Genomic DNA, 26,471 nt, shown 5'->3' with positions numbered 1-26,471 from the left:
AAGAGGTCCAAACATTGCTCCGCATAGTTGTGCCGACTTGCGCGCACAGACGGGAAGTGCTTCAGTGCTGGTCTTTGTAAGGTGAGAGGGGCTGCCGGTAGAGACTGGAGGCCTCCAGGGAGCACTGCAGTGGCCTCTGCTTCTGATTAGAAGTTTGCTTTTGCAGCAAGTGGCTTTGCAGAGTCAGCAAATTACTGACCTTTCTGGTGTCCTCTGTGTGTGTGTGCGTGTGTGTGTGTGTGTGCGTGTGTGTGTGTGTGTGTGTGTGTGTGTCTGTGTGTGTGTGTTTGAGTGTGTGTTTTTGTTTGTTTCGTGTGTGCTTTTGTTTCCCACACTTGAACATGCGACATAGTGTGTTTATGCTGTGATCGGCATTTCTTCACATACACATGATTTTTGAAGGGTGGCTCTGATGTTCATGGTTAAAGCAGGACGGGGCAGCTGAGCCTTCACAGGGCTAACAGATACAGACAAAGGCATTCACACTCATGTTCACGCCTATGAGAAATGTCTCAACTCTCCACTTCACCTGCATGTGTTTGGACTGTGGGTGGAAACCGGAGCTCTCAGAGGAAAAACAATATAAAGACTTCACACAGTGGTAAGGCTGCAGCTGGCCGATCGCTGCAGTGGGTTTCTAACAAATGATCTACTGTGACGCTCTTACAGTAATCAGTATCTCTAAATTTTCTTTTTTTAATATAAATTATATATATGTATATATATATATATATATACGCATAGAGAGTGGGGGATTATGGAGCACACTGGAATGCGTTTCTGATGCACATTTACACAAAATCTGGTACAAAGGTTGAGACGTAAACAATCCATTTTGTCCAGTTCTAAGCAAATGTATCCTTCAGGTTCTCAAGTTGAAAGTCATTCTCCCCATTACATAAATATTGTACACCAGGTCAATCCATTCATCAACACTTGGCATAAAAATCAATGAAAATGATTTGCATCTTTGTTCTCGCAAGATCTCAAGGTCTTTATATTTTCCGTCCAAAATTTGGAATATTTTGTTGTTTTTTTCTTTCAAGATTTTTCTTCTGGTGGGTGGAAACGTCTCTGAAATAGTTTTTGAAGTGGAGTCTATTCCAGGGTTGTCCATATACAGAATATTCATAGCTTTTCACTGTAAATATATTCAGGTAGATCATTTATCCATTATTAAACATCGCTACAAGTAATTATCATCATTCTCAATGAATCTTTAGATTATTCTGTAGGTGTTAATTGTTCAACCAAATCTTCAGTTGCTGGTAAATAAATGAGTATTTTAATGATAATGATAACCAATAAGTAAAGGACAATAAAGAAGCATACACATGGGTTATCCCTTCAACAAAGGACATACATGGTTGTCAAGTGGCATTGAATTTTCTGGTGGACCCTCGGATGTTGTAACTGATTTTCTTCCTAAGTGAAGATGACTCATAACCTCTCTCATCCATTGGCCGGATCAGTTTCCAATAACACAGCAGTTGTTAACGTAGTGCCAGTGCAGATGTTCACTGTGTGTCTTTCACATGAGTAAATGCTCATGTGCGTCCATCTTTTACTTTTCTAACCCTAGTTGAGTGCAGCAAGTGTGTAAAGATAAAGAGCTGTTAAGTGGTGCTGTGCTTTCCGTTGTCTGTTGAGTAATGGCCGAGGTGCCCATCGACCCGCCGGTCCCATAAAGCAGAGGAGCGGAAACAGACTGTTCACACCCAGAATGCTGCCAGCAGAGATCTGCAGGCTGTAGTAAAGTATTAAGTTGTTCTATATTTTATTCTGGGCTTGTGTTAACCTTTTATTTTTAAAGATCAGATATTGGCCTGTCACTGATATGATGCAGTTTGCTAAATCAATAGGCCATGATATATGACATAAATGTCAGATGCTATGAAATGGAAGTACAGATGAATATGTTGAACCATATTTTGCCGTTACTCAAGAGAGCTGGTAAACAAAACACATTTTTGGACATGTTGTTCAAACATCGTCTAAGCCTCTCGGTTGGCTGAGTAAAAGAGAACTAGAAAAAGAGCCGGTAACTTCTGTGGTGTGCAAATGTCTGAAGCACATTATAGCTCTGTACAGCCTGCTGATTTTTATTCCCCATGTCATTCAACAGGTACAAAGCACTGGTTATCTACCATCAGAGATTGAAGAAGTCTGTCCCTTTACAATATTAAACATTTGGGAAGACCCATCGTTCTGTTCAGTTTGTATTTCACCCTGAAAGTGGATCCTAGTTAGCTTAGCTTGCAGATGTTTGGCTATGCTATGGGAACTGACAGGCACCGACATCAATTCCCGAACCCAGTTACTTTTGTTCACCTGCTGCTAGCCAACTGCCCCATCAACGACACTTCTTCTTCTGTATTTTCTAATACCAAACAGAAGGATGGGACTCGAGGAAAAAGTCGCAATTACAAATCCGTCTGCTCCTTCAGCACTACGATACACAGCTCTGTTAGGCTACTAATATTTCTCTCGCTGTCGCTGCAGAAACATATATACAACTTTTTATTTCTATAAGAATCTATATTTCTTATAAAAATGTCTTATTTTTGGAAATTACAATTTTGATTAAATAACAAACACCAAGGGAATACTGTACATACTAACCCTAACCCTGAACACAAATTCAATGTACTTTATATCGATTGTACTGTATCTTTTTTTAGCTATTTAGTCCATTTTAAAGCATTGCAAATAATTCTCAGTTTTTGGCAAATCTCCCCTCATGTGTGACATTTAAGCTGAAGTGTAGCTATTGTGTGCAGACAAAAGACTAGAGGACAGGGTGTCTCTCTGTAAATGGCTAGTGTCGGCTCGCAGCCTGTAGTATTCATCCCACACATTATCACAGGAACCACAGGATGTCTGATTGTGTGTGTGTGTGTGTGTGTGTGTGTGTGTGTGTGTGTGTGTGTGTGTGTGTGTGTGTGTGTGTGGATGTGGATAGGTGTGTTAGTCCTGCACAGAGAGAGCAGCTCATTGAGCACCATGTTGTTAGCTATAATAGAGGTCCGTCTGTACACATTGTGGCGGAAAATGGACCACACCGCTGCAGCCACAGGAAATGTGATTTCATAAATGCATGCAGCCCTCCCACACTTGGGCAGAAGATCATGAATACGATAGGTGGGTGCATCGGGACAGATGGTCTTTTTCTGATTCTCTCATTTGCCTCAATAACCCATTTAAGCTCCTCTATGTCTTGTACACACACACTTAACTATTATGTGTCTGTCTTTGGGAGTGTAGGAGCTGTGTGAGGACCCTCACCTGTTTGTGGATGGCATCAGTGCACACGACTTGCATCAGGGACAGCTGGGTAACTGCTGGTTTGTAGCGGCATGCTCCAGTCTGGCCTCCAGAGAGTCTCTATGGCAAAAAGTAAGTGTGTTTTTTTTGTACGTGTACCTCTATTTCTTCTTCTTTCTTTGCCTTGTTTTTATTTTTTAAAACCAGACCAAAATGCTTAGTGAATCTCATACAGGTGTGTCTTTGGATTGCCTCACCTCATCTGTGATGATAACATTTTCAATATCATAACAATATCATGTCTTCTGTGTGTTAAGTAACTGAGCTGGTGACTGAGGGCATCGTTAGCCTAGCTTAGCATTAACACTGGCAACGTGGACACCACTTGCCTGGCTCTCTCCAAAGTGAAAAGACATGCCTCCCAGCACTTCTAAAACTCACCAATCAACATGTAACTTGTTTGTTTAATCTGTATACAAAGATAAGTCTTTATGCTAAGCTAGAAATAACTTGAAACTGGTATAAATCTTCACATCTAGATCTTTCAAAAATGTTGAACTTTTCCTAACTGCAGCTGAGACATGGCATACATGCTCGTATTATGTCTCATAATGCTCATAATACAAATTATAAAAGTTCAAACTTGCACTATTTTGTGCTTTGCTTTTTGCTCTTCTGGTGACCGCCAGTTGTTGTTTGCTTTAAGTAGAAGAAAACCACACTGCATGGGCGAAAGCTCCTGATTCCTTCTTGCACAAAAGTGCATATAATGCGTTTTGAAAAAAGGAGATTTATATGTACTCAATTCTAATTATTCCATATTTAGTGTTTGAGTGTCCATTAAGGACCATTATGATAAGAAGTAAACACCAGAGGACTCATTACATCACCACAACGCCTCCTTGGTCTCAGCAGACCCCATCAGTCAGTAGAAGCCTGATTGGTGGACTCTTAAAGTAGATTCTCTCAGGACAGGCTAAAAGCACTAGGGCTGGATTGATATCCTGGCATTCTGGTAGTGAATGTGTTTTATAGGCAGCTAGCCAGCTAATAATTACTTTCCATGGATTCAGGTCACTCGGCAGATCTAAGAAATGGCTCCTTACCGAGCTGAATACCTTAGTAATGTGACTAGAATAACTCTAATCTGTAAAAATCTGTACTCCAACCAACAAAATCAAAGCCGAGATGTAGACTACATCCTATTGCTTGCCAAGTGTACTTACCTTGTGACTTAACATTGTTCACAAAAGGATAACTTTATTCCGTTGTTTATCTCGTTCAGGGGTTTTCAAGTTTGATCTGAGAAGATCGAGATCATTCTAATGTATGTTCATTAACTGTGAAGCCACTGTCGCAACCTTTTACACACTGATTACAATAAATGTGTAAACTTTTCCATGAAGATTGGCACCATAAATCCACCATTGCAAGCTTCCGTCTAAAACTGGAGGTGTCATATTAACAAAAAAAACGTCTTTGAACTGTATTGAGCCCTGGAGTTTCAGTTGTCAGGAATGTTCTGAGATGATCTTTGGCATCCATCTTGACAGAGGAAACAAAGTGATTACAGAGGTTTAATGGGATTTGAAACAAGATGCCTCGGCCTGTTGTAGCGAGACGCTGGATTGTGACGGTCTGCTCAGAGAGAGTGTGTACATATGGGCTTGCTTACACAGTATCGTCCCCGCTGTTTACTCTGTTTTTCATCGTCCAAACACACACAATCATCGTCTAACTCCATATCCAATGAGCAGCATGTTTACTGCTTAATTTCCCATTTTTTCAACATTTTCTTTTAGTTTTTTTTGGAGGGGAGATGCATTCCTTTTCGTTTGCTTTCTTGCCCAGAGCAATGCCGCTTGAGACTGTCAAGTCAATTTTATTCATACAGCTCAATATCACAAATTTGCCTGAAGGTGCTTTACAAGCTGTAATAGAATACGACACCTTCTGTCCTTCGACCCTCGATTCATTTGAGGCAAAACTCCCCACAAAACCTTTTAACAGGGGAAAATATGGAAGAAACCTCAGGAAGAGCAACAGAGGACAGATCCCTCATGCTGAACAGACAGACTTGCAATAGATGTTGTGGGTAAAGAATAGACCAACATAATAGAATTAGAGTGTATAATCAGGATGACAAAATTATAGATATAGAGATATATAGATAATGAAGGATATTGACCTCCTCTCCACCATGGAAACCTCCACCTAACTCTCCACCAGAAAGCAAATAAGATTATCTCCCAAAATGTCAAACCGCTTTAAAAAAATGTGAAATAATTGCTGCTTACTTTAACAAAATGAAATGATTATTCTAAATTGAAAAGACTGTTGAGGGATGTAATTATGTAATTGTCCTGCAGGCCGGATCTGGCCCCCAGGTCTGTATCTTCAGTCCCCCTCTCTATGCTGGTTGTTTGTTGTTTGAAATATGACCACAGCTGAGGAACCATAGTGGAAGTCTGTTTGGTGAAACAGCCTTTGTGCAGAGATATTCATCTGTTCACAGCCTCCCGTGTTGTTGGCCACCAGCAGTATTTCCTATGAAAGCAAAACAAGTAATGGTCCAACTCTCACAGGAGCACATGGTGTTCCCCAGTGAGACCCGAGTGCTTCTACTTCAAAACATTGTTATTTTGTATTGCTTTTTGTGTTAATTACCTGCAAAAAGCGCCTCTCGTTTGGCTCTAGAGCTGTTGTGACTTCTGATTTTTGCCTTTCTTGGATCCTTGTAATTACTCAAGGCAGTATATGTTTAAATGTTAACGTATATATTTGTTTATCATCATTTAACAATAAGATAATTTCCCTTAAAGGTAGTCCATTTGTTAAGGCTAATTCTTGCCTGTCAAATTGTGACAAAAGGACACATACCAATGAGGTCACTCAATGATAATTTCTATTTATGCATTCAAGTCTGTAGGCGAGATTGATTTAATTGAGACTCCTAAGAATGTGCAAAGTTAGACTTTTTTGTTGGTGTTAGAATCAGAGAATGGTTTGACGGTTCAGGTGGCAAGTTAGTTACATGCCTCCTACCAACGACAAATGAGTCTAATACCATCTGACATCTCGGTTATTTTCTTTTCTCTCACACCTCATCTGACACGCGGCTTCTCATTCACAGTCACAGTTAGTGTTTCCTCCGTCCGTCGCACAGCAAAGCATGGAGGCTGAGAGAGGAAATCCACATGCCTCCCCTCTCTCTTGTTTGTCAGGGTCACCATGCAAAACAGAGACGGATGAGGCAACAGGAACCTCTTCCCCCGTCCACTGGGGAATATACTCAAGCACACACACACACACACACACACACACACAAGAACACACTTGTCTCTATCCATTATCTCACAAGGGACTCATTTCTACCAAACCCGTCAGGGCTGGCTGTTTGTCAATGAGGAGGAGAGGGTGAATAACATTCTTTGCACACACACACACACAAGCCCAGAAAATGATCGTGTTCAGGCGTTAGTTAAGAAAATGCAGATACACCTTTGTGATTTATTGGATTTATTTGTATTTAGCTATATTTAACATCATAGGATACAAGGATACAAAGGTCAATAGGTTCAGTAACAGAAGCAAGTTTTATGTAAATGAGATGTGTTGCAAAAGGAGGAGGAGGACAAAGACTGTAGTCTTTTCCTTACAGGTTGTCTGATGATGTGATATTGAAGGCTTTCTCTTATGCTAATTCCAGACGGTTTTAGACAATAAAAATGCAGGTCTAACCTAAAAGTAACTTTGCATCCTCAATGCACAGAAGAAGAGTTTTTAGTTTGAAGTCTCAACAATCCACCGTGAAGGTGATGGAGCAGTCGACAGTCTGAGGGCTGCAGCCGTCTGCAAACGCAAACAGGAAGTACATTGTCTTCCTTACCGTAGCCAACTCGGCGATCCGCTCGCCAAACTCGTGCGCGTCAGCCTCGTAGCACTGGGTGGGCGCGTCGCTGGCATCACCTGGGGCCCTCCAGAAAATCCCAACGGGCTCCAGCAGCTGCCGCGTCATCAGGTTGGTGAGGTCGGGGGTCCAGAGCTGCGAGGTGGCCGTGACGGTGAGGCGTCCCGTCTGGGGCAGCCTCACCATCCACCGCGAGAATCCGAGGGACTGTTTGGTGAAGTCCAGTCGGTACACGGCCTCGTTGGGCTGCAGCAGGCGTTCGCCGTCCGGCCTCTTCTGGCCTCGCTGCTGCAGAGACTGAACCCGCAGGCGCATCACCTCCGTCAGATCGGTGTCCGGCCGGAAGGGCAGCTCCAACTCTGTAGACATGCTTGGACGGCACACCAAGAGGCTCAGAGGTCGATACCAACTGCAAGGCTGGATTAGATTGGCAGCTATGTCGAAACTAAGCCTCTTCCCTTTGTCTGTCCTCCTCCTTCTTTACAGTTGCTCTTATACATGTGTTCATGTCCTTGTAACATCGATAGGATAGGGCGGGTCTTACACAGAAGTACAGATTAGCAGAGGTACTAGGCAACAAGATCTAATGACATTTGCAACCCCAGCACAGGGATTGCCCCCAGGGAACTGTGTCTTGTGTTTTTACTTGGCTACAGGTCTTTAATACCTGACCTGAAGTGCTGTATTACCAAACTCCTAGAGGCTTGCATGAGCGGCAATGTAAATGTGAACATCAAAACTGTTTTGTAAGAGTAAGGTTGCCCCTTTTATGTTGGCGCTGGACTCTTATCAGGTGAAGGGAAGGAGGAAGGAATTCCCCGTGGTGTGCCTATCGACAGACAGCAGGGGAAGCCAAGGTGCCTTCTGCTTGTGTTTCCGGTCAGTCGTCAGGTCACTTACCTACCAGAGTGCAGTTGCTGCAGCGCGACACTTGGCCCAGATGTGAGCTGAGATAGATGGAGCCTTCGCTCTCTCACTATCCACAGTGCAGTGTCAGAGAGTATAAGCAGTAGCGAGGTGGGGTGCAAGAGAGACTGCCTCCCGAAGGATTACAAAATGACTCTGAGGTTTCTGTGGTGCAGTGCTTTGTTCCCCCCCTCCCTCCTCTTTTTAAAGGAGCTGTTGCTGCTTCACCAAGCCGGCCCTCCAGAGAGGCCAGATTCTCTCCATCAGCAAAGTGTCCCCTCCTGTAGAGAGGTTTGACAGGAACTGCTGTTCAGTTAGCGCACCTTGACATCTCCAAGCACACCCGCTGGAACACTGTCACTTACTTCACACGTGGTGTCGCTCACTGCATCATTTGGCGTTTTTTTTTTTATTGCAGGCCATATTCGCACTGGTAGAGGTTTCACAGGTGCCCTTTTTGCAGGTCCCCCGTAGTTTGGGAGTTCTGTTACGACACGGAGTCACAGTGGGAACATGGGAAAGCAACAATCACATCAGCAATCACAACACGACGTAATGCAGTAAAAATACTCTGTGTGTTTCCAGCAGCAACAGGCAGCTGAAAAAGAAAAAAAGCTCTGATGAACCCACTGTGCACTACCTTTTGGCTGCGATAGCAACAACAAAAGGAGCTTAATAAAGTGTGTGTGTAGTTGGCGAGAGAGAGCAGAGCAGATGCGAGTTGCAACGTGATAATTAATGACACCAAGACATTAAAAAGTACTTATAAATAGCTTTTTCTAAGCTAAAGAAACCAACGATAATTAGTTTCAGGTGATTATAAACTGATTAAAACATAGTTATGAATATTGTATTCAATATCTGCCAGTTAATCCCCCTAAATGTTACACACTGTTCCTTTAAAGTCCTACAGTCTAAACACATTTGGACCAATCACATAGCAGGGCTGGAGTGACGGCGGTTATGAGAATAAAGAAGCCTGTAACCTGTCACAACTAGAGTAGACATTCTTTATTTTAACTGGAAAAGGTGACATTTAACCTTGATGTGTGCTATCCAGTTAAGATAGCATAGCTGTCACACCTCGACACTTTCTTTAGATAACAGAGATTATCATTACATGACTGGAATACAAACCTAATCCCTTTTAATCGGAGATTTTAAATTTGTCTCACTGATTTCCAAACAAAGATAAATCAGTATTGTCATGTGTTGAGCCATATAGTCTCTATTTGTCTGCACAGTATGCTTTGTACTGCTCTGTATTTTGCTTTTTTTTAATCTTTCCATTTCTGTTACCTCTTTATGTTTTAGGATTTTATGTGGATATATTGTTTGTTGTGTACCTCTCGTCAAAATGGAGGCTGGGTTATAGAGGTTTCACTGGACCACAATAAACGCAGGCAACTGAAACACACACACACACACACACACACACACACACACACACACACACACACTGCAGTTATTACCTCTCACCCAAGTCCTATTACAGCTGGATTTATGACTGAGAGAACCAACTTGATAAATCTGTCCCCTAATCCTAAATGCATCAGCAGACATGAGGGTACGCTGTCTCAGTCTGGCAGCCCACTCCACCTTGATATTATTTATGCTTCATGGCCCACCGGTTTGTTTGGCTTACCTGCGCTCTGCTCTTCTTCCTCCATCCCCTTCCTCCATCCCCTTCCTCCCCCTTTGCCACCCTCCAGGTCATTCCCGACTGGAAGGAGCAGGAGTGGGATACGGAGAAGCCAGATTCATATGCCGGGATTTTCCACTTCCGCTTCTGGCGCTTCGGTGAGTGGGTGGATGTGGTGATTGACGACCGGCTACCGACGGTGGACAACCAGCTGGTCTACTGCCACTCCAACGACAGCAACGAGTTCTGGAGTGCCATGGTGGAGAAGGCCTATGCCAAGTTAGTATCAGTGGCAACAAATATACAGATCCAGCTTTAGAGACGCCTAAAAACTCATTATTGGAATTAATCATTTTAAACTTCTGCCTACCTAAGGATAGACTTTGAAAAACAGCAAATGACTTAAACAATTAATTGTTTATCAAAATAATTGTTGATTTATTTATTTTTCACAATCGATTAATCGGCTCTAATAACCGTTACCCGGCTCTCCGCCTCTTCCTGTTCAGGGTTTATGGCTGCTATGAGGCTTTGGACGGAGGCAACACGGCCGACGCGCTGGTGGATTTCACGGGTGGTGTTTCAGAGCCCGTGGACCTGCTGGAGGGTCAGATGGCAACAGATGAGGTGGCCCGAAACCAGCTGTTTGAAAGAGTTCTCAAAGTCCACAACAGAGACGGTCTCATCAGCTGCTCCATCAGGGTGAGCTAGGAGCTGCATGGCAGTCACCTCCTTTTTTTAATCATCCATGAGTCTTGAGGTTAAAATTTGTGTTTTTTTCATTCTTTAAAAATGTGTTTGTACACATGAAGATCTTCAGTCATTTTGTAGTAAGACTTTGGCAGTGTTCAGATCGGATTTTTTATTTGCAGGTATTTATTGTTGTCTAAGGCTCGGCTCAGCCACATGTATGGGACAAACACATTGGCCAAAGCATTACGCTTTGTGCTTTTTGAGTACGCTCAAAACTGAGTCTACTTGGGGCTTTCTTCAGTAGTGCTCTGAGCTGAATGCTAATATTTAGCTCACAAACACAAAGCTGGAGCTGATGGGAACGTCATTAGTTTTGCAGCTGTTTAGTCGCAAACCAAAGTATCGAATAAGTAGAAACTTTGATCTGATGACGACGCTCGATGAATATTCATTAATGTCTGTCTCAAACATTCAAAGAAAAAAAACATAAGGAAGTTCACACTTGGCATTTTTAGCAGCATTTCAGCACCTGTTCTCTGAAAACGGTCTGATCCACCACAAAAGCTGACCCCTTGAGCCCCAGAGCTCTTTAATAATTAAAGCATTTTCTGCTGTGATTTTAAAATCCAAGGATGAAACGCTGTCTGTGTGTTGACTTTGTCTCGCGGCAGTAGCAGCCTTCTTTAGTGCCAAATCTCTGCATAAATTCTTTCTGCAACTTTTCAAAGGCTCTTCAAAGCTGTGTAGTAATTTGTTTGAGATTACGTGAGGTGCACACAAATGAATAGCTCTTCTGAATTGTCCATTATGATGATATTGTGCCGGCTTTTTTTCCTTCAAAAGGTACTTCTCACAGGGTAGCACATGTCTTTATGGAAGGATACTTGTTGAAAAAGGGTCCAAGAGGATGACATTCTCTAGAAACTAAAGCCAAGCAGCTCATCTCTGAAAATGACCCATATTGATTGTTTTTGAGAACTAGGAGCTGTCAGCATGAAGGTCTCTGTTTCAGTAAAGAAAATACAAAGTTCACTTTAATGTATCGAGAACTGTTTTGTAGAACAATATTCAAGTCTCAGTAATCTTAATAATTAATGCTTAAGGGATTTAAGGCAAATACATTCTTGACTTGCCTGCAGAGTGTCTGCATGTTGCTCCAGCGACAACTAATTCACAAACCCTTATTGTGATTCAGAATCACACGCAGTTCCATTTTTAAATCATATGGCTCTTTTATATGCATGAGTTTCAATACCGGAGATTCTGTTGTTCGACTGCAGGAGTAATGCGAGCTCAGAGAATATAAGCAGTACTATACAACAATGCATTTTCCACCTATACCCTTTGTTGTTATTACTTTAGCTTGTTTTTCTCACTTATAAATTGTTTATGTATTGTGTGTGTCTACGCCTATCCTCTGGGAGACCATGTGTTGAGGCTACTGGGGGGTGCTGATTTGTGGATAGAGGACTCTGAGTTCTGTTCTGAAGTTATTCTCAAACTGGAGATCAGTATTCCTTCTCACAGCTTCTATTTGGACAAACCAGTGATTCAGAACGCTATAAAGTATAACAACTATTTGTCCGATCTCTCGTTTCAACTGGTTCTCATTTCAATTAGGGGCTCAGCTGTTGCAAAGATAATAGATAATATTTCCAGAGTAATGTCTTGGCCTGCAGTCGACTAATCAGTCGATCATTATTTTGATTAATTGGGTGTTGCAGCATTTTGTGAAAGAAACTGAAACCCAAATTGTCCCTTGTAAACGCTCGTCACACCTACACTTGCAGTAGTGCACAGAAACAGTTCTCCTGCAATAAGGGATTAGCACATTTCAGGTGGTTTTAAATCCAAATAAAGTGGTTATGATAATCTGGTTAAACTGTTGGTTTGTTACAACATGTCGAATCATCTTACTGCTTCACTTCCTTATGCCGTGTCCCTAGATCTCAGCAACTGCTTGTGTGTATACAGTGTTATCATAATTGATAGAAAGAATGGCTAAAACGACAAAAATACGACCCGCATTACAATAAAACTGTAATATCTGATAAAGTTTAATCTAACATCTGTACATTATCAGCAGTTATGGTGCACCTCCACGGCTTAGGAGTTAAAATGCTGCGAAGGTCCTCGGCTTCAGTCCTGCCGGGGACCTTTGTTGCATCTTGCTCTTCGGTTTCCTATCGTGTCTCTACTGTTTGTAATAAAGGAACAGAAATCTCTGTTTTCGGTTCCCCGACAAACACAAAAGCCGAGCTTATTGTGCAGCTTCCACTGAAAACAGCAACATCGTCCCTGTGTGCCTTTTACCGAACACCTACCTGTTTGTAATTTTCTCAGGAAACTGTGCCAGCTTCCCTCTTTTACATATTTATAGAGATCCACAAAATCATCTGTTTCCAACCACTAAAGCTACCCCGTTTTCCTGTTTCCCAGGCGACCACGATCGAGGACATGGAGGCACGGCTGGACTGTGGCCTGGTCAAAGGTCACGCCTACGCCGTGACGGACGTGCGGAAAGTGAGGCTCGGTCACGGACTGCTGGCCTTCTTCAAATCGGAAAAGCTACAAATGATCCGCATGAGGAACCCCTGGGGAGAAAAGGAGTGGAGCGGCCCCTGGAGCGACAGGTAAATCCCCACACTGCCCCTTACAGGCATGGATGAACTACTGCAGCTCGTCACATCTCATCTTGTCTCGTTTGGCCTTCTTCATCTATCTGTCCCAATTTTGCGCAGTGATCTCGGTAAGTCAGACATTTCCAAAAAAGACCATAATCCTGCTAAGCTGTTTACACGGCGAATGAAAATTGATATTCCACTAATATTCACTTTAACATGCAGCCGTGCATACTCCCATTAACGTAAAATTGCCCCATGACATACGCCCTATGGGTACGTCCTTTAAATAAGTTAAATTTCCCTCCACTTCCAGTCATGTTGCTCCCATATCGAATCACGTACTCTTGTTGTCATCGTCCTGCAAGTTTTGCAAAATTGTGCTCTTCGAGATTTTCTTTTTTACGGACCGATGCATTGTGTGCAACGCACAGAGCTGACCGTAAAAAGGCAAAAGGCTGCGTGGCGCAAATGGTCAAAAAAATAACACAAGTGAGGCGCGTATACCGAATGTGTTGTATACATGTCCAAAGAATGCTCCTAGAACCAGAATAATGCCGACATATCCCACATATCCTAAACGGAAAATGCTACATTCGGAATGATATCCAAAAAGAATATGCTTTTTAGTTTAATTGTGGAACTTAAGTGTGCATGTAAACATAGTCAGTCTATTCGTCCTTACTTGACCGTGTTACGACCTTTACCAATTTAACCAATTTCACAAAGTACATTTTGAAAATGTCAAAGTGCTCTTGTCTCCTTTGTCTCTCAAATTTGACACACTGGTCTCTGAGACATTGCCGGTGATGAATGAGCAAACAACTAATGTGCTGAACAAAGACCAAACTCGTAAAAACTGCCCACAACGTAACCAAGAAGGCTGCATGATGGGAAAATGTCGTGTAGACAATGAAAAATGGAGATGCAATCAAGGTAATGGGTCACAGAAATAAGATGAATGACTGAATAGTTCTCTTCTGAATAAAATCAAACAGTGCAGTGCAGCTCAGATAGCATTTTCCCAGGACCCTCCCAGAACAGACATTTTGCTGACTAAACCTGAAACTCTAACGTGTAGGTGAATCAAATGGCCATTCAGTCAGGTGGACAAGCTGTCATTTCTCCCTAGAAAAGAGTGTTTCATTCCAGTTTTACTTGCTGCATTGTGCCTACACTTCTTAGGGCAACAGGTAATGCTGAGATGCAGAGAAGTTGCTCCTTCAACATCTCTCCGTCTCTGTCTAGCCTCTGTGAAACAAACAGGGAGGTGGTAAAGCCGGATCATAATGGAGCCTGAATTATTGATGAGGCCGAAAAGAGAGAAAGATGTTATTAAAGAGACGTGAGTCATCTCTCTTCTTTCTCAATCACTCGCTCGCTCTCGCTGAATAATTTATTCATGGTTTGATAAAAAAATAAAAAAGGAAATCTGTTACTGTAAATGGAGTTTGACAGACTGTTGAGACGTGGACGCTTGTCAGTGAATCATAAACAGAGACATAAACACAGACCTAATGCATCCAGTGAAAAGCCTGTGTTTTCGCTCAGCAGTGAATACAAAATGGACCTTGATGTTTAGGTATGATTCACACTCACGAATGCACACATTCAACGGACTCTTTAACATAATCGTGCCCTTGAGGGGTAGAATCATACATCATTTATACATCTGAGCTTGATACAGTAACTGAGCATTTTCACAATCATTATGAATATTAAAATATTCACAGGTGAATGTCCCACTACTCAAATATATTAATATCGGGTAACACTTTATATTAAGGTCCTTGTAATGAGCGTTAGTTAATAGGTATCAAGGCTGTATAAAGTGCTTATAAGATGCTATTACCTTTATTATACGTTAATAAGACTAGATAAGTGTTAACAATGGCATCATAAACACATTTATTGTTAGATTGTAAGACATTTATAAGCACTTATCAGAACTTGTTAACAGTTTATAGACTGCTTAACAGCCCTATTTTTATAATTGTTTATGATAGCATTCATTAGCAGTTAACGATGCTTTTTGCTGTTACCGGCTGTAAAGTGACAACAGCGCCTTATTAAGGTCTTAAACTCAATAAATGTGTTTGTAAAAATATTATAAGAAACTCATAAGGTTGTTTTATGTGTTTAATCTGTCTATGAACTGTTAACAAGTTTCTTATAAGAGCTTATCAATGTTTTATAACAATAAATGTGTTCATGGTGCTATTTTTAACACACACTAATGTTAAAGAGCATCTTATAAGGACTTATAAAGGCCTTATTATCTATTTACTAACGCTTATAACAACTATCTTAATATAAAGAGTCACAGTTTGTTTTCTCGTGAGCTTGTGAGTTTGATGCTGTTCTTCTGCCTCGCGTGTGTTTGCTCTCGTGTCTCACTGCAGTTCGGAGGAGTGGAACAAGGTGAGCAAGAGTGAGAGAGAGAAGCTTGGCGTCACCGTGCAGGACGACGGCGAGTTCTGGTGAGAACCAAAAATCTACTAACAATTTCTGTTGTACCCTTATCTTAGAACCATTTATTGAAGTGATGCAGGCATCGTTTAAACTTATTTAAATTTGTGTGTACGCATAAATCATCCATACACCATCCACCCAAATGAATTAAGCTCTCCAACCTGCCTGAACTTTTCCCTCCTCCTCTACTAGTCCCTGTTGGCTGTTGCTTTATAAATTATAATATGTATTGATGTAGAGTGTGAGAGGCTGCTTTCAGGAATTGTAAACGTTTCAATGGCCGCAGCATTGTCACTGCAGCAAATATCATGTGGCATTGAAGCAGCAAGTTATAAACTACACTCCTCAACTGATGTGTCAATAAATGCTATGCTGCTGTTTTTCAAAAGCCCATACCGGTCAACATTTAATCTCATTCCTTGTCAGCGCCACAAATCCCAGTTTCCCTTTAACACGTAACCCTTTTCTTTGTTCCTGATTTCATTTCATTTCCTCTATTTTTGTACCTGTTAAAGGTCTTCTTCTTTCAAGCTTTTTTCTCTAGTTGGTATCCACTCTCTCCGGTCTCTTCTCTCCTCTCCTTTTCCTGCCCTCCTACAGGATGACGTTCGATGACTTCTGCCAGTACTTCACTGACATCATCCTGTGCCGCCTCATCAACACCTCCTACCTGAGCATCCACAAAACCTGGGAGGAGGAAGTGATGAGGGGCTCCTGGGTCCACCGCCAGGACCCCCTTCGCAACCGGTCAGGAGGCTGCATCAATCACAAGGCCACTTTCCTGCAGAACCCTCAGGTTAGTGGAGGTCGTGTTTGTCTTGTGTTATAGAGAGATGTGTGACCAGTGTTGGAGAGTACTATGGTGTCGCTCTCTCTTTCCCCAGTATGTGTTCGATGTGAAGAAAGTGGAGGACGAGGTGCTGATCTGCTTACAGCAGAAGGAGAAGAGAGCCACACCCAAAGAGGGCAAAGGGGAAAACCTCGCCATAGGCTTTGATATTCACCGGGTAGAAACACACGTGCACAAATACCGAGAAGCCTCCACAAACCTGAAGAGTTGATAGACTAATGAATAGCTCACATGAACGAATTTCTGCTATACTGTCCTCTCATCCTGCAGGTGGAGCTAAATCGTAAGTACCGTATGCACTCAGCCCAGCAGAAAGTAGCGGGCTCCATCTACATCAACTCGCGCTGCGTCTTCCTCAGGAAGGAGCTGCAGGAGGGCCGTTACGTCATAATTCCCACAACCTTTGACCCCGGGCAGCAGGGCGACTTCCTGCTCCGCGTCTTCACTGATGTGCCTTCAGACTGCAAGTAAATCTGATATATTCCCACTGAACACATAGTGTAACTTTTTGAATGTCCTGAACCTACTTTGAAGCTAAACTACGTCTCGATAGATTCACAAGCTGTGGATTTGTACACTACGTATGTGACTGAAGTTAAGCAACGTCGTGTTGAGTGGTGTGAGCTGCACAATATTGGAAATAACTGACATTGTGATGTATATTTTTCTGCGATCTGAAGTAAATTTTGTACATTTTAAAGTTAAATACATCAGTCTGGTGCACTTTGAGAGCAAAATTAAGAGGCTAGGTAAACAATTTGTGCTCTAGTAAACAATTAAATAATTAACAAAAAAGATAGAACCACAAAGCATGAAAATGAGACACCTGTAAAAATATGCACAGTTTAATATGTACGTAGTCTGTAGATAATTAATGGGAAACACTGGATTAATCATCGCAAATGAGAATCGTGGACGTTCCCTTTCGTATCAAGCGGCAAAAAAGTTGTAACATGAAGTGTTTTTTAGTTAATTTGCCGACATCACAGACGCCTGAGTCCAGTTGGCTTCGACAGTTTTATAGCGTACACTCTTTCTTTCCCAGAGAGCTGACTCTGGACGACCCTCCTCAGACATGTTGGACGGGGATGTGTGGCTACCCTCAGCTGGTCACTCAGGTCCATGTAATGAATGCTGAAGGCCTGCAGGGACAGGAATCCAACGGAGGTAGGACCACTACGTACTCACATCGCATCGTATTCGCACATTGACGATCATATTCCTGTGTTGTAAACTCCTGTAAACACCCACAGAGCTTCACTGCCTCAATCCCAATAAGGAGAGACTTCTGAGCAAAGTACAAGGTACTACAGCACCATCTGCTGAAACTGTAGCTCCTATGATTAGCCTGTAGTATAGGGTCCTTACCCCCTTGAAGCTCTTCTAGTGTGTGCACATACCTGTAATGTATGTATTTATGTATTTTTTTTCAAATAAAATAACTTAAAAATGAGACATTCCTGGTACAATTGGATGCAGTACATACGGTGTTGTCAACCATTTCATTCTGTATCTCCGGGTCGGATCCCCCCAGTGACTGCCACTGTGTCCACTGGATGGCACCAAAGTCCAAAATTCTTATATCCTTCACATAGTGGCTTTAGATTTATCTGCTGACAGAGCAGAAGTGGTGGAAGAAGTACTCAAATCCTTTACTTAAGTAAAAGTACAATGCAATCATGAAAAAAAAAGCAACATGTAGAAATATTTCTCCTTTTTATAGAGCAAATCATGAAGCAACCAGTCGAGAAAATAATTGGTAAATTAGTTTATAAGAAAGAACCAAAGACTGTCACCCGTCACAGAGACTTCAAGGTGTGGAAGAACTGTTTTGACTTTTCCCCATTTTCAGCTGTAGATCCGTACGTGATCATCACCTGTGAAGGAGAGAGGGTTCGTTCACCAGTTCATAAGGACACACGGTGCCCGAACTTTGACATCAAAGGCCTGTTCTACCGCAAGAAACCCAAGGAGGGCATCCACATCGAGGTGAGCTGTCACTCTCTGCAGCCATCCCACTGTGGGACCGTACACTGACGCACATGTTCATAAGGGCTACAACCAAAATGTAGCAGCTCAGGTCCTGTATATGGTGGCAGTCTGAGACTGGGTGAACCAACACTTTAACCCTCCTACACCTGGAGAACTTCCACCACAGTTTGTGTGTTGTTTGATCTGCTAAGGAATTTAGCTGAACATCCATTACCAATCAATTACAGGCTCAATATCAGGAGATATGTGAAAGCCAGCGTGCTTGTTAGGGAATTATTGTTGGTGATACAATGTTGCATTTCCTCAATCAGACCTGTGAAATTGCATCACTTGTATCTCGGTAAACGGAGGCAGAAATGTGCATCTGCTGCTCTGTAGACAAGCTGGGCCAGTACAAGGGATGCACTGATCCAACCGCCTCAGGCGGAGCGAACGTGGGAATATATGCTGTTTTGTTAAGTACATAATTAATTGGATTGCGATACCTTTCTCGTATCGGTATACCATGCTACCTTTTTTTTTTTTGTTCCAAATTAAATCAGCCGTTCCATGTATTCCGTTACTCCCGAAGAGAACACATTCAGTGTGGATTGGTGGCTTTTGGCTGATCATCGATCTACTTAAAAAGGTTGATATTTGCACCAGCTGACGGATCGTTGCAACCCCACGATGTAATCTTAAACACTTCAAAGTTCAGACTCAACTCTTCTTTTTTGTTTCCTTTTTCTCCACTTATTGTTCTGCACTTATCTATTTCTAGATTTTTTTATACTTTGTAAATCAAAGAAAATTGTGCTATATAAGTTAATTATCTTTGAGGAGTGCTGTGTAAGTACGATTTTACGACTTAGAAACTCCTGTATACAGGCACTTGTTTATTCTTCGTCTCTGTGCTTCTTCTACCTTCTATCGAGTTTTGATTTATGACCCTTGTGTATATTCTCTTTCGTGACTGCTTATTGCCTTTTGTCTTTTCTGTCCTCTCTTTTCCTGCTTCCCCTCTTTTTCGCTTTCGGATCTCCTCCTTCCTCCCACGAGCGGCCAACAGATCTACAACAAGAACATGATCGTGGACACCTTCCTGGGTCAGGTGATCCTGTTCAGCGACCCCAACGAGCGCCAGGAGCAGCACACGCTTCACCTCCGTGACAAGGGCAGCCGCCAGGACAACGACCTACCGGGCACGCTCACTGTGCGCCTCATCACCGCGACCGCGCTCACCAACATCTGATGCGATCGTTTTATAGAAGTATAATGATCAGCACTCAAGGCGGTGTTCAATCGTGCCCGTCGCTCAGATCCGCCGCTGATCCTCCAACTGTGGCGGGAGCTCACTGTGTCTTTTTTTTCTGCCGCTTGCACTCTCTTCCTGTCTCTTATTGTTTCCCCTATTTTCTTTCGCTTCAGCATTTAAATTCAGCTTTCTTGAGAGGGTTTTTGAAAGCCTATAACTATATTTCCAGATGAAACGTAATACCAAATATGTTCTCAAAGGAAGTTTAGTTGCAGGTTTTGTAGCCTGAATCTCCATCAACACCTGAGCTACAATTTAACTGTCTTTTAAGAACCTTCTAATATAAATCGCTTTATCGGTCTGACCCCAATCTACACAATTCTTATTTTCTTCCTGCATATTGTTAAATTCAAACACATACACACACTCGTACATGCACACACAGTACACATGCAGACATGTCTGCACTCTCCATGCATGTGCCAATGTTTCCAAAGGGCTATGCATTGCCTTAAGGTTGAGTCTGCCTCTCCACCTTGAGGAGGGATAATGTTAAATACTCTTCTGCATCAGCTGTCCTCAGTGTTAACACAGCCTCCATTTGTCTCCTCGCTTGTTTCTCGTAGTTTTGATTTATATTTCCGGTATATTAGCATAACGTATACTCTTTTATATCCGCGGATAATTGTCCCACCCAGTCGTCCCACCCAGACACCTCAAGTCTTCACCAGTATGCCGGAGCTTTTGAGAGCATGCAGCACTGTCTGTCACTTTGTATTGTGGACTTTACAAAGGAAAGCCAGCAGCAGCTACTCTCTCCCTCTTTACTGAGAGCTTTTCTGTGTTGTTCTGTGAGCGCGCTCATGTGTGAAATCTTGCCTCCCGTCTTCCATCTTTAAAAAACATGTCAAACTCCCCGAGACGCTTTCTGCCGGCTGCTATGGACGATCTCAAAACTGCATGGCTTAAAAAAAAAAAAAAAAAAAAACTAGACTCTTTGCCTGTGCTCTCTGGTCTCTCCGGTCGTAGCTTAGCAGCCGGTGCTTTTGATAGTGCTACCCTTCCCTCTTTGATCATCCCCCCTCCCCTCATGTGTACATCTTCTCAATCCAGCGGAGTGCTAAGATTCACCCTGACATAATCAAGTGCTTTATGGGACCAAAGATGAGCCTCCGCTCTCTTAGTCCCTTTCGGACCGCCCTGGCCTGGCCTGGCCTGGCCCAAGCCTAGCTACAAACCACCACCCCCTGTGCCACATCATCTCTTAACGGCAACACCACTGCCTGACGCTTCCTCTGACTTGAGTCTTTTGGCCCGGGCCAAAGACTTAAGTCACGTGACCCCAAGAGACAGCAGCCGTGCTCCTGCTGTTGGCACAGAACAGGCGTGTGTGTGTGTGTGTGTGTGTGTGTGTGTGTGTGTGTGTGTGTGTGCGTGTGTGCGTGTGAGCGTGTTTGTGTGTTGCAGAGCAAGTATCCACGAGTGCTTGAGGGTGAATGAATGTATATCTCTTAATCCACGTTGTATCTGGAAGAAGACAATTTCTGTGGATGTGGAAAGGTGTGAACTGAAAGGAAAAGAGCCCTTTAGCGAAACACACACCTTGCACTTTATTTGATTTTTAAGGGTGTAAAAAAAGACCTTTATTAATGGAAGAAAGAGGAGGGCGAGCTGAGAAGGCGTCCTGCCAAACAACCCGTGCCATCGCCTTGATCCTGACTTTGCCTCCACAGCAGAAAAACAACATGGGATGAACTGTTTCGTGATTTCAGAAGGATGTCAGATGGCTTTGGCATATTGAACCAACACTGGTACAATTTCATCTATCTATGATGAACTATGATCATGTGACCATTCAATTTGACCTTTTGGCACGTGGGCTTTTTGTGACAGAAGCCCAGACAGAAAATCATAACGTGTGTTTGTTTTTTTTCTTCTTCTTTGCTGAAAGTGCGATATCATTGCAGAGACTTTTAATTCCACATTTTATTGACTTCTGTTACGTCTTAGTCTTTTTTTTCCAGAATAGGAATTAAAAATGTATGTTACAGTCATTATCGAGACATTTCCTTTTGAATGTAAGACAAACAGTTAGTGGACTAATCTCTCAGTCGAACTATCAAGTCCGTTTTCCTGATTTTCTTTCAGCGCCTTTTTCCATTACTTGAACTGTTACACATGGCATTTAATTGATCACACACCTTTGTGTACAGCATCTTTATAAATGTGTCTTGCATGGGTTATTTATTTCCAATATGTTCATGGCCTTGTATTGTACTGTTTAATTGTTACTATATATATTTATTCTTTCTATCTCAAAAAGTCTTGGAAATGCTAGTTTTGAGCAGTCAGCATGTCTTACACTGATGCACCTCATGTCAGTCTGATCATATCAACACGTTTGAAACAATTATGTCTTGTAATACAGCGATGCATTCATAATGCCTCTAGCATCTGTGAACATTAGCAGCAGTTATTGACTTCTATTTAGGTGCTATTTATCTTCTCTGTGCTCGTTTATATTGTTTGGGACAGAACATGAGTGTTAGGTAACGTAACAAGACTGAATTTGGAACATTTTAGCTTGCAGACAGACTTTGTCAGAAACTGTGGTGCCACGCAGTGTGAGGTTAGACATGTGAGCCTGTGCCTGGAAAGTTTCGGGTTTTTATTTACACACCAGGTGGGAAAAGAAAGAATCCCTTCTTCCTCCCTCGCTGAGTGTCCTTGTGCAAGGCACTGGCCTCCTAAATGCACCAGTGGAGCCTCGTAATGGCCGGCTATTCTGCAGCTTCCAGGTGTGGCTGTACGTATTTGTGTGAATATGTTCAAAATCATACTGTGAATATGTTCAGCTTCAAACGAGGGCGTTCTGAAGGGTTATTGTGAGAGATTGTTGGTGCCAAATGTGTAGGTTGCTGCTTGGATTTGGTGAAACTGACACTTCATAGACCTGGTGGTGAAACTTGCTTCTTTTTCGTGCCTCTCATGTTTACAGTTACAATCGAGTCACCGAGCTAAGCGCCCTGATTTTTAACAAAAGTAATATTCGTCAATCTTTGAAAAAGTTGCTCTGAAAGAATTTCCACAATCCTCAAAGACTTGTTTTTTTCAAACTGGATTAAAACAAATTTGCAAAAAATGCAAACAAGAATCAGATGCTCGTATCAGAAGTTTCCTCTGGCGACCAGACTAACGACGTAGAAATTGCTTCACCAGTTGCTTCCTAATCCAAACAAAGACACATGTTCTTGCTAAATTTTTTACAATGTGACCAAACTTAAAAGTTATGTAATTAATGCGCAATATGTTATGTCCAGCTCCTTGAATAGGCAATAGAGTAACAACTGTGAAAACAGATCAAACATTTTTTATATTATTCAGTGGATCTAATATGTTCTCATCCACATGGTGAGAAGAGTCTTGAAGGATTCTGTACATTAGTTTTGTTTAAAGAACTTCTTGATTTTTACATTTCTTGTAATTCTTGACGTTTAGAAAAACGTATGTTCAGCTCTCTGTAAAAGTAAGACAGTAGAGGCACACATTTGGGCTCGGTGACACTGGCGTCACTTAAAGACTAACAGACACACATGAAAACCCTGATATGGCGAAAATTTCATGCAACTTTCCCCACATCACAATTTGCATTCTGTTTTGCCGATTGGACTTTTATATTCCAGAGTTTATCTTTATCTGATGCCAGTATTTTACATTAACAGGTTTTCAGCAGCAACCACTTGTTATTTTGTCACTCCCTATTTAAATTGTTTTTTACATATGTGACACAGAAATATAACATCCACCATCCAACCTGACAGCTTTGATATATTGGAGTATTTGGGGCTTCAGAGTCACTGTGTCACTCGCAATCCTACAGTATATTTAAGAGCAAGGAGCCAAAATAGCAGTGTGTCAAGCTCAATGTGAAACCATGTCAAACTCATGTGCCACAGCAGTGCCAAAAAGACAAACAGTACTAAACAAGGGATGCTTTTGTAAAGACATTTGGTATGTGACTGTTGGACAAATGTATGACGGGTGAAGTCATCCTTTTGAATTTCTTTTTTGTCTCCACTATGTCCTCTTCTGCTTCTGTCTTTGTCATGAAGTGATTCTCATTGCGTTGCTATTCTTACTCACACTGTAATCGTTGCAGATCGTGATTCTTTGCCAAAAGTGTTAAGGCTTTCACTGTTAACCACACACACACACACACACACACACACACACACACACACACACACACACATACACGTATACACGTGTACTGAATACACTCCAGCTTCTAGACTAACCAGCCTTGGTTGGAGTGTACGGACCTTGACTGATTTTTTTGACATTTGCTATAATGCTTATCGGTTTTCTGTACATACTTTCCGCACGGCCACGCCAAAGCCGGTTTTAAGAACACCAAACCCTTCGAATGAACTGCGTCTGACTTTTGTACGAATCCAAAAAAATGCCAGTGCATGTAGCAAAACCGCTTCAAATCTGCTCGCAGCATTACGAATCACAGAATATATATATATAAATATACATATATATATATTTATTTTCTCTGAGTGATGTAAAACCTAATCTGCTGTTGCTACTTTGATAAACATACTGTGTGAAGTAGAAGGCTTTTGTTGCACACTTGCATGCATTACAACAGTATCCAGTTTTCTAATATTTTGTATTCAGTAACCTGCAGAATACAGTATGTATATAAAAGTAGCAGCAACTTGACTTATCAGTTGTTATCATGGGATCCATGTTTTGATGGATGTTGTACAGAATATTCTAGAAATGTATTTGAAAAGAGGAAGATGATGACCTCTAGTGATCAGCAGGAATACGAAGAGGAATCAAATACATTATTTACCTTATTCCAAGCCCCATAATACATTGCATGAATTATGGCGACAAGTTAGCCGTATGCTAAAGCTGTCTTCCTTTTTCTCAGAGAAATTATGGAGAAATATATGATGTGGGAATGCAGCCTGTCACACCCACCAAAGGACATTTTGGGAAATATGCTACTTCAATCTATAGGAAAACTGACTTTTTCAGATATCCTACTACACCCCAACCCTATAGCGCGTCCACTACACGCTGCAATCTACTACGAATGTCTGGAACGCGCTCAACAAGCGGAGAGTACAAACACAGCTTCTACACGTCCATGGTGTCCGCAAATGCTACTGAGCGATGGGAGACAAACAGAAGTGGTGGCCCCGGATAGCAGTAACAAACTACGTTAGCTTAGCTTTATCATTGGGACAAACTTGAAGTCATTGACGGTCAAGAAGGAGCATAAAACGTACGACTAGGTGATTACGTTGGACAACACACTGAATGAGTGGACTGGAGTTAATGGGGGCAGACAAACATGCCAATCCTCAAAGAATGCCAGTTTTCATGTGTTCTTGTACCAAAGCATACATGGGCGCCAACCAGCAGCTTGCACAGTATATAAGCATTGCAATTTGGGCTGTAAAGATCTAAAAAGGAAGTAATTTGAGGTAAAGAACTAAGCTGACTTCAGATAAAGCTGTTTATTTAGCTGTATGTCTCCCTCGGGTGACGCCATTGCTCAACCGATGTCAGTCGCAAATATGAAATATCTTTATGAGAACGACTGAATCTGAAGAATTTAAGATTAGAATCTTTACATATCGCACATTATATGATTTCATGATCCAATTTGAGTGGATTCGCATCACGGGGTGGATACACAGATTATTATTTACTTTCTTTACCTTTGTAAGATTGGGGTTTTTGGTTTTGGCGGATGTCTGCGCTCTTTAAGGTGTGACCGGTTGTGTTACCACATGATGTACTTCCGAAAAACACTTCTGAGAGAAGGGAATACATTTGTAGCATAACAATAACAAGGTATCATGGGACTAGGAATAAGGTAGATAGACAAAATGAAAATATTTGAGTGCCGAAAAGTGTGATTATTTTTTTTTTGTGGTTATTTAAGAGGCTTTTTCCTGTTTATCAACAATGACATGATGGCAGTTGAGGTTTGCTTGCCTTCTGATCTTATAGCTTTTTGGATACTGCTGCATGTGTCTAATGCTACAAGACATTGGTTCCAGGAAGAGTACGCCAGGTACTGTATTGAATTTGACTCTTGTTCGGTGACCGGATACCTTCCGCATTCTTGTCATTGACATTTCTATCTGAGGCTGAGTCCTGTCCACTCAAGGAATGAGCTTGTGATTCTTCTTGTATTTTTCTGCTGATGTTTATTAACTGGAGACTGGAATACCTACTGCATGGTGACACTTCTAGAAGATGCTACGGTCTTTATAACAAGTATCTTCTATCAGTATTTTATAACCTTGTTAATTTTATATATACACTTTACCTTGCGTTCCAAACCGGTATGTTTACTGATAGCTAGGTTTCAGAGGGCTGTGCTGTATGTTCTGTACTGTGTGCTTGTCTGTGTGTTCTTTTCGGCGTGAGCTTTCCTTTTTTTTTTTTTTTTTTTTTTTTTTCTCAATGCGTGTTCATTGAATTTGGTTCTCGGTTACACTGTGGTTTAAAGCTACAATCTGAAATCATTATTTTTTCTTTTGTATTTAATGTCAACTTGTGGCATGACTTTGAAATAAAACAGCAAAACCTATTCTGGGTTTGTCATCATTTTATTTGAATTAAAGCTACAACGGGGAACTTTCATTTTGTGTTGATTAGTTATTTATAACGTAGCAGAAAACAGAATTGTTTGTGTGTTGTGTACATGAAGAACAAAATGCTGTTCAATGGTTCAACCCGACTGATTTGAAAGGGCAGAAAGAGACAAAGATCCCTCTGAGCAACAGTTCAGGAAGAATAGAAGAAGTCACCAGTCGTTGGTAAAACATAATGGAAACTTAGCATCAAAATGT

At 41.8% G+C, this 26,471-nt stretch overlaps 2 protein-coding genes across 2 annotated transcripts in view; one reads left to right on the top strand and one right to left on the bottom strand.

The window, feature by feature from the left end:
• Positions 1–25,440, top strand: part of capn5b (calpain 5b) — a 39,740-nt gene extending 14,300 nt beyond the window's left edge. The window contains exons 3-13 of the mRNA XM_031868976.1: positions 3,265–3,396; positions 9,793–10,001; positions 10,232–10,424; positions 12,855–13,048; positions 15,439–15,516; positions 16,109–16,304; positions 16,393–16,515; positions 16,629–16,825; positions 17,404–17,525; positions 18,211–18,347; positions 19,399–25,440. Of these exons, the coding sequence (XP_031724836.1) occupies positions 3,265–3,396; positions 9,793–10,001; positions 10,232–10,424; positions 12,855–13,048; positions 15,439–15,516; positions 16,109–16,304; positions 16,393–16,515; positions 16,629–16,825; positions 17,404–17,525; positions 18,211–18,347; positions 19,399–19,581 (1,764 nt within the window). The 3' untranslated portion in view covers positions 19,582–25,440. The remainder of the gene's footprint in view (positions 1–3,264; positions 3,397–9,792; positions 10,002–10,231; positions 10,425–12,854; positions 13,049–15,438; positions 15,517–16,108; positions 16,305–16,392; positions 16,516–16,628; positions 16,826–17,403; positions 17,526–18,210; positions 18,348–19,398) is intronic.
• On the bottom strand, positions 7,061–7,543 carry ompb (olfactory marker protein b). The gene has a single exon (XM_031868942.1). It carries the CDS (start codon positions 7,541–7,543, stop codon positions 7,061–7,063), a length of 483 nt encoding a protein of 160 aa, XP_031724802.1.
• Positions 25,441–26,471: the final 1,031 nt, after the last annotated feature.

The sequence above is a fragment of the Anarrhichthys ocellatus genome, unplaced genomic scaffold, assembly GCF_004355925.1.
Source record: "Anarrhichthys ocellatus isolate YVR2014 unplaced genomic scaffold, GSC_Weel_1.0 scaffold45, whole genome shotgun sequence".
Classification (NCBI taxonomy): domain Eukaryota; kingdom Metazoa; phylum Chordata; class Actinopteri; order Perciformes; family Anarhichadidae; genus Anarrhichthys; species Anarrhichthys ocellatus.
Note: the sequence above shows the minus strand (reverse complement) of the source record. Positions and strands in the feature narration are given on the sequence as shown.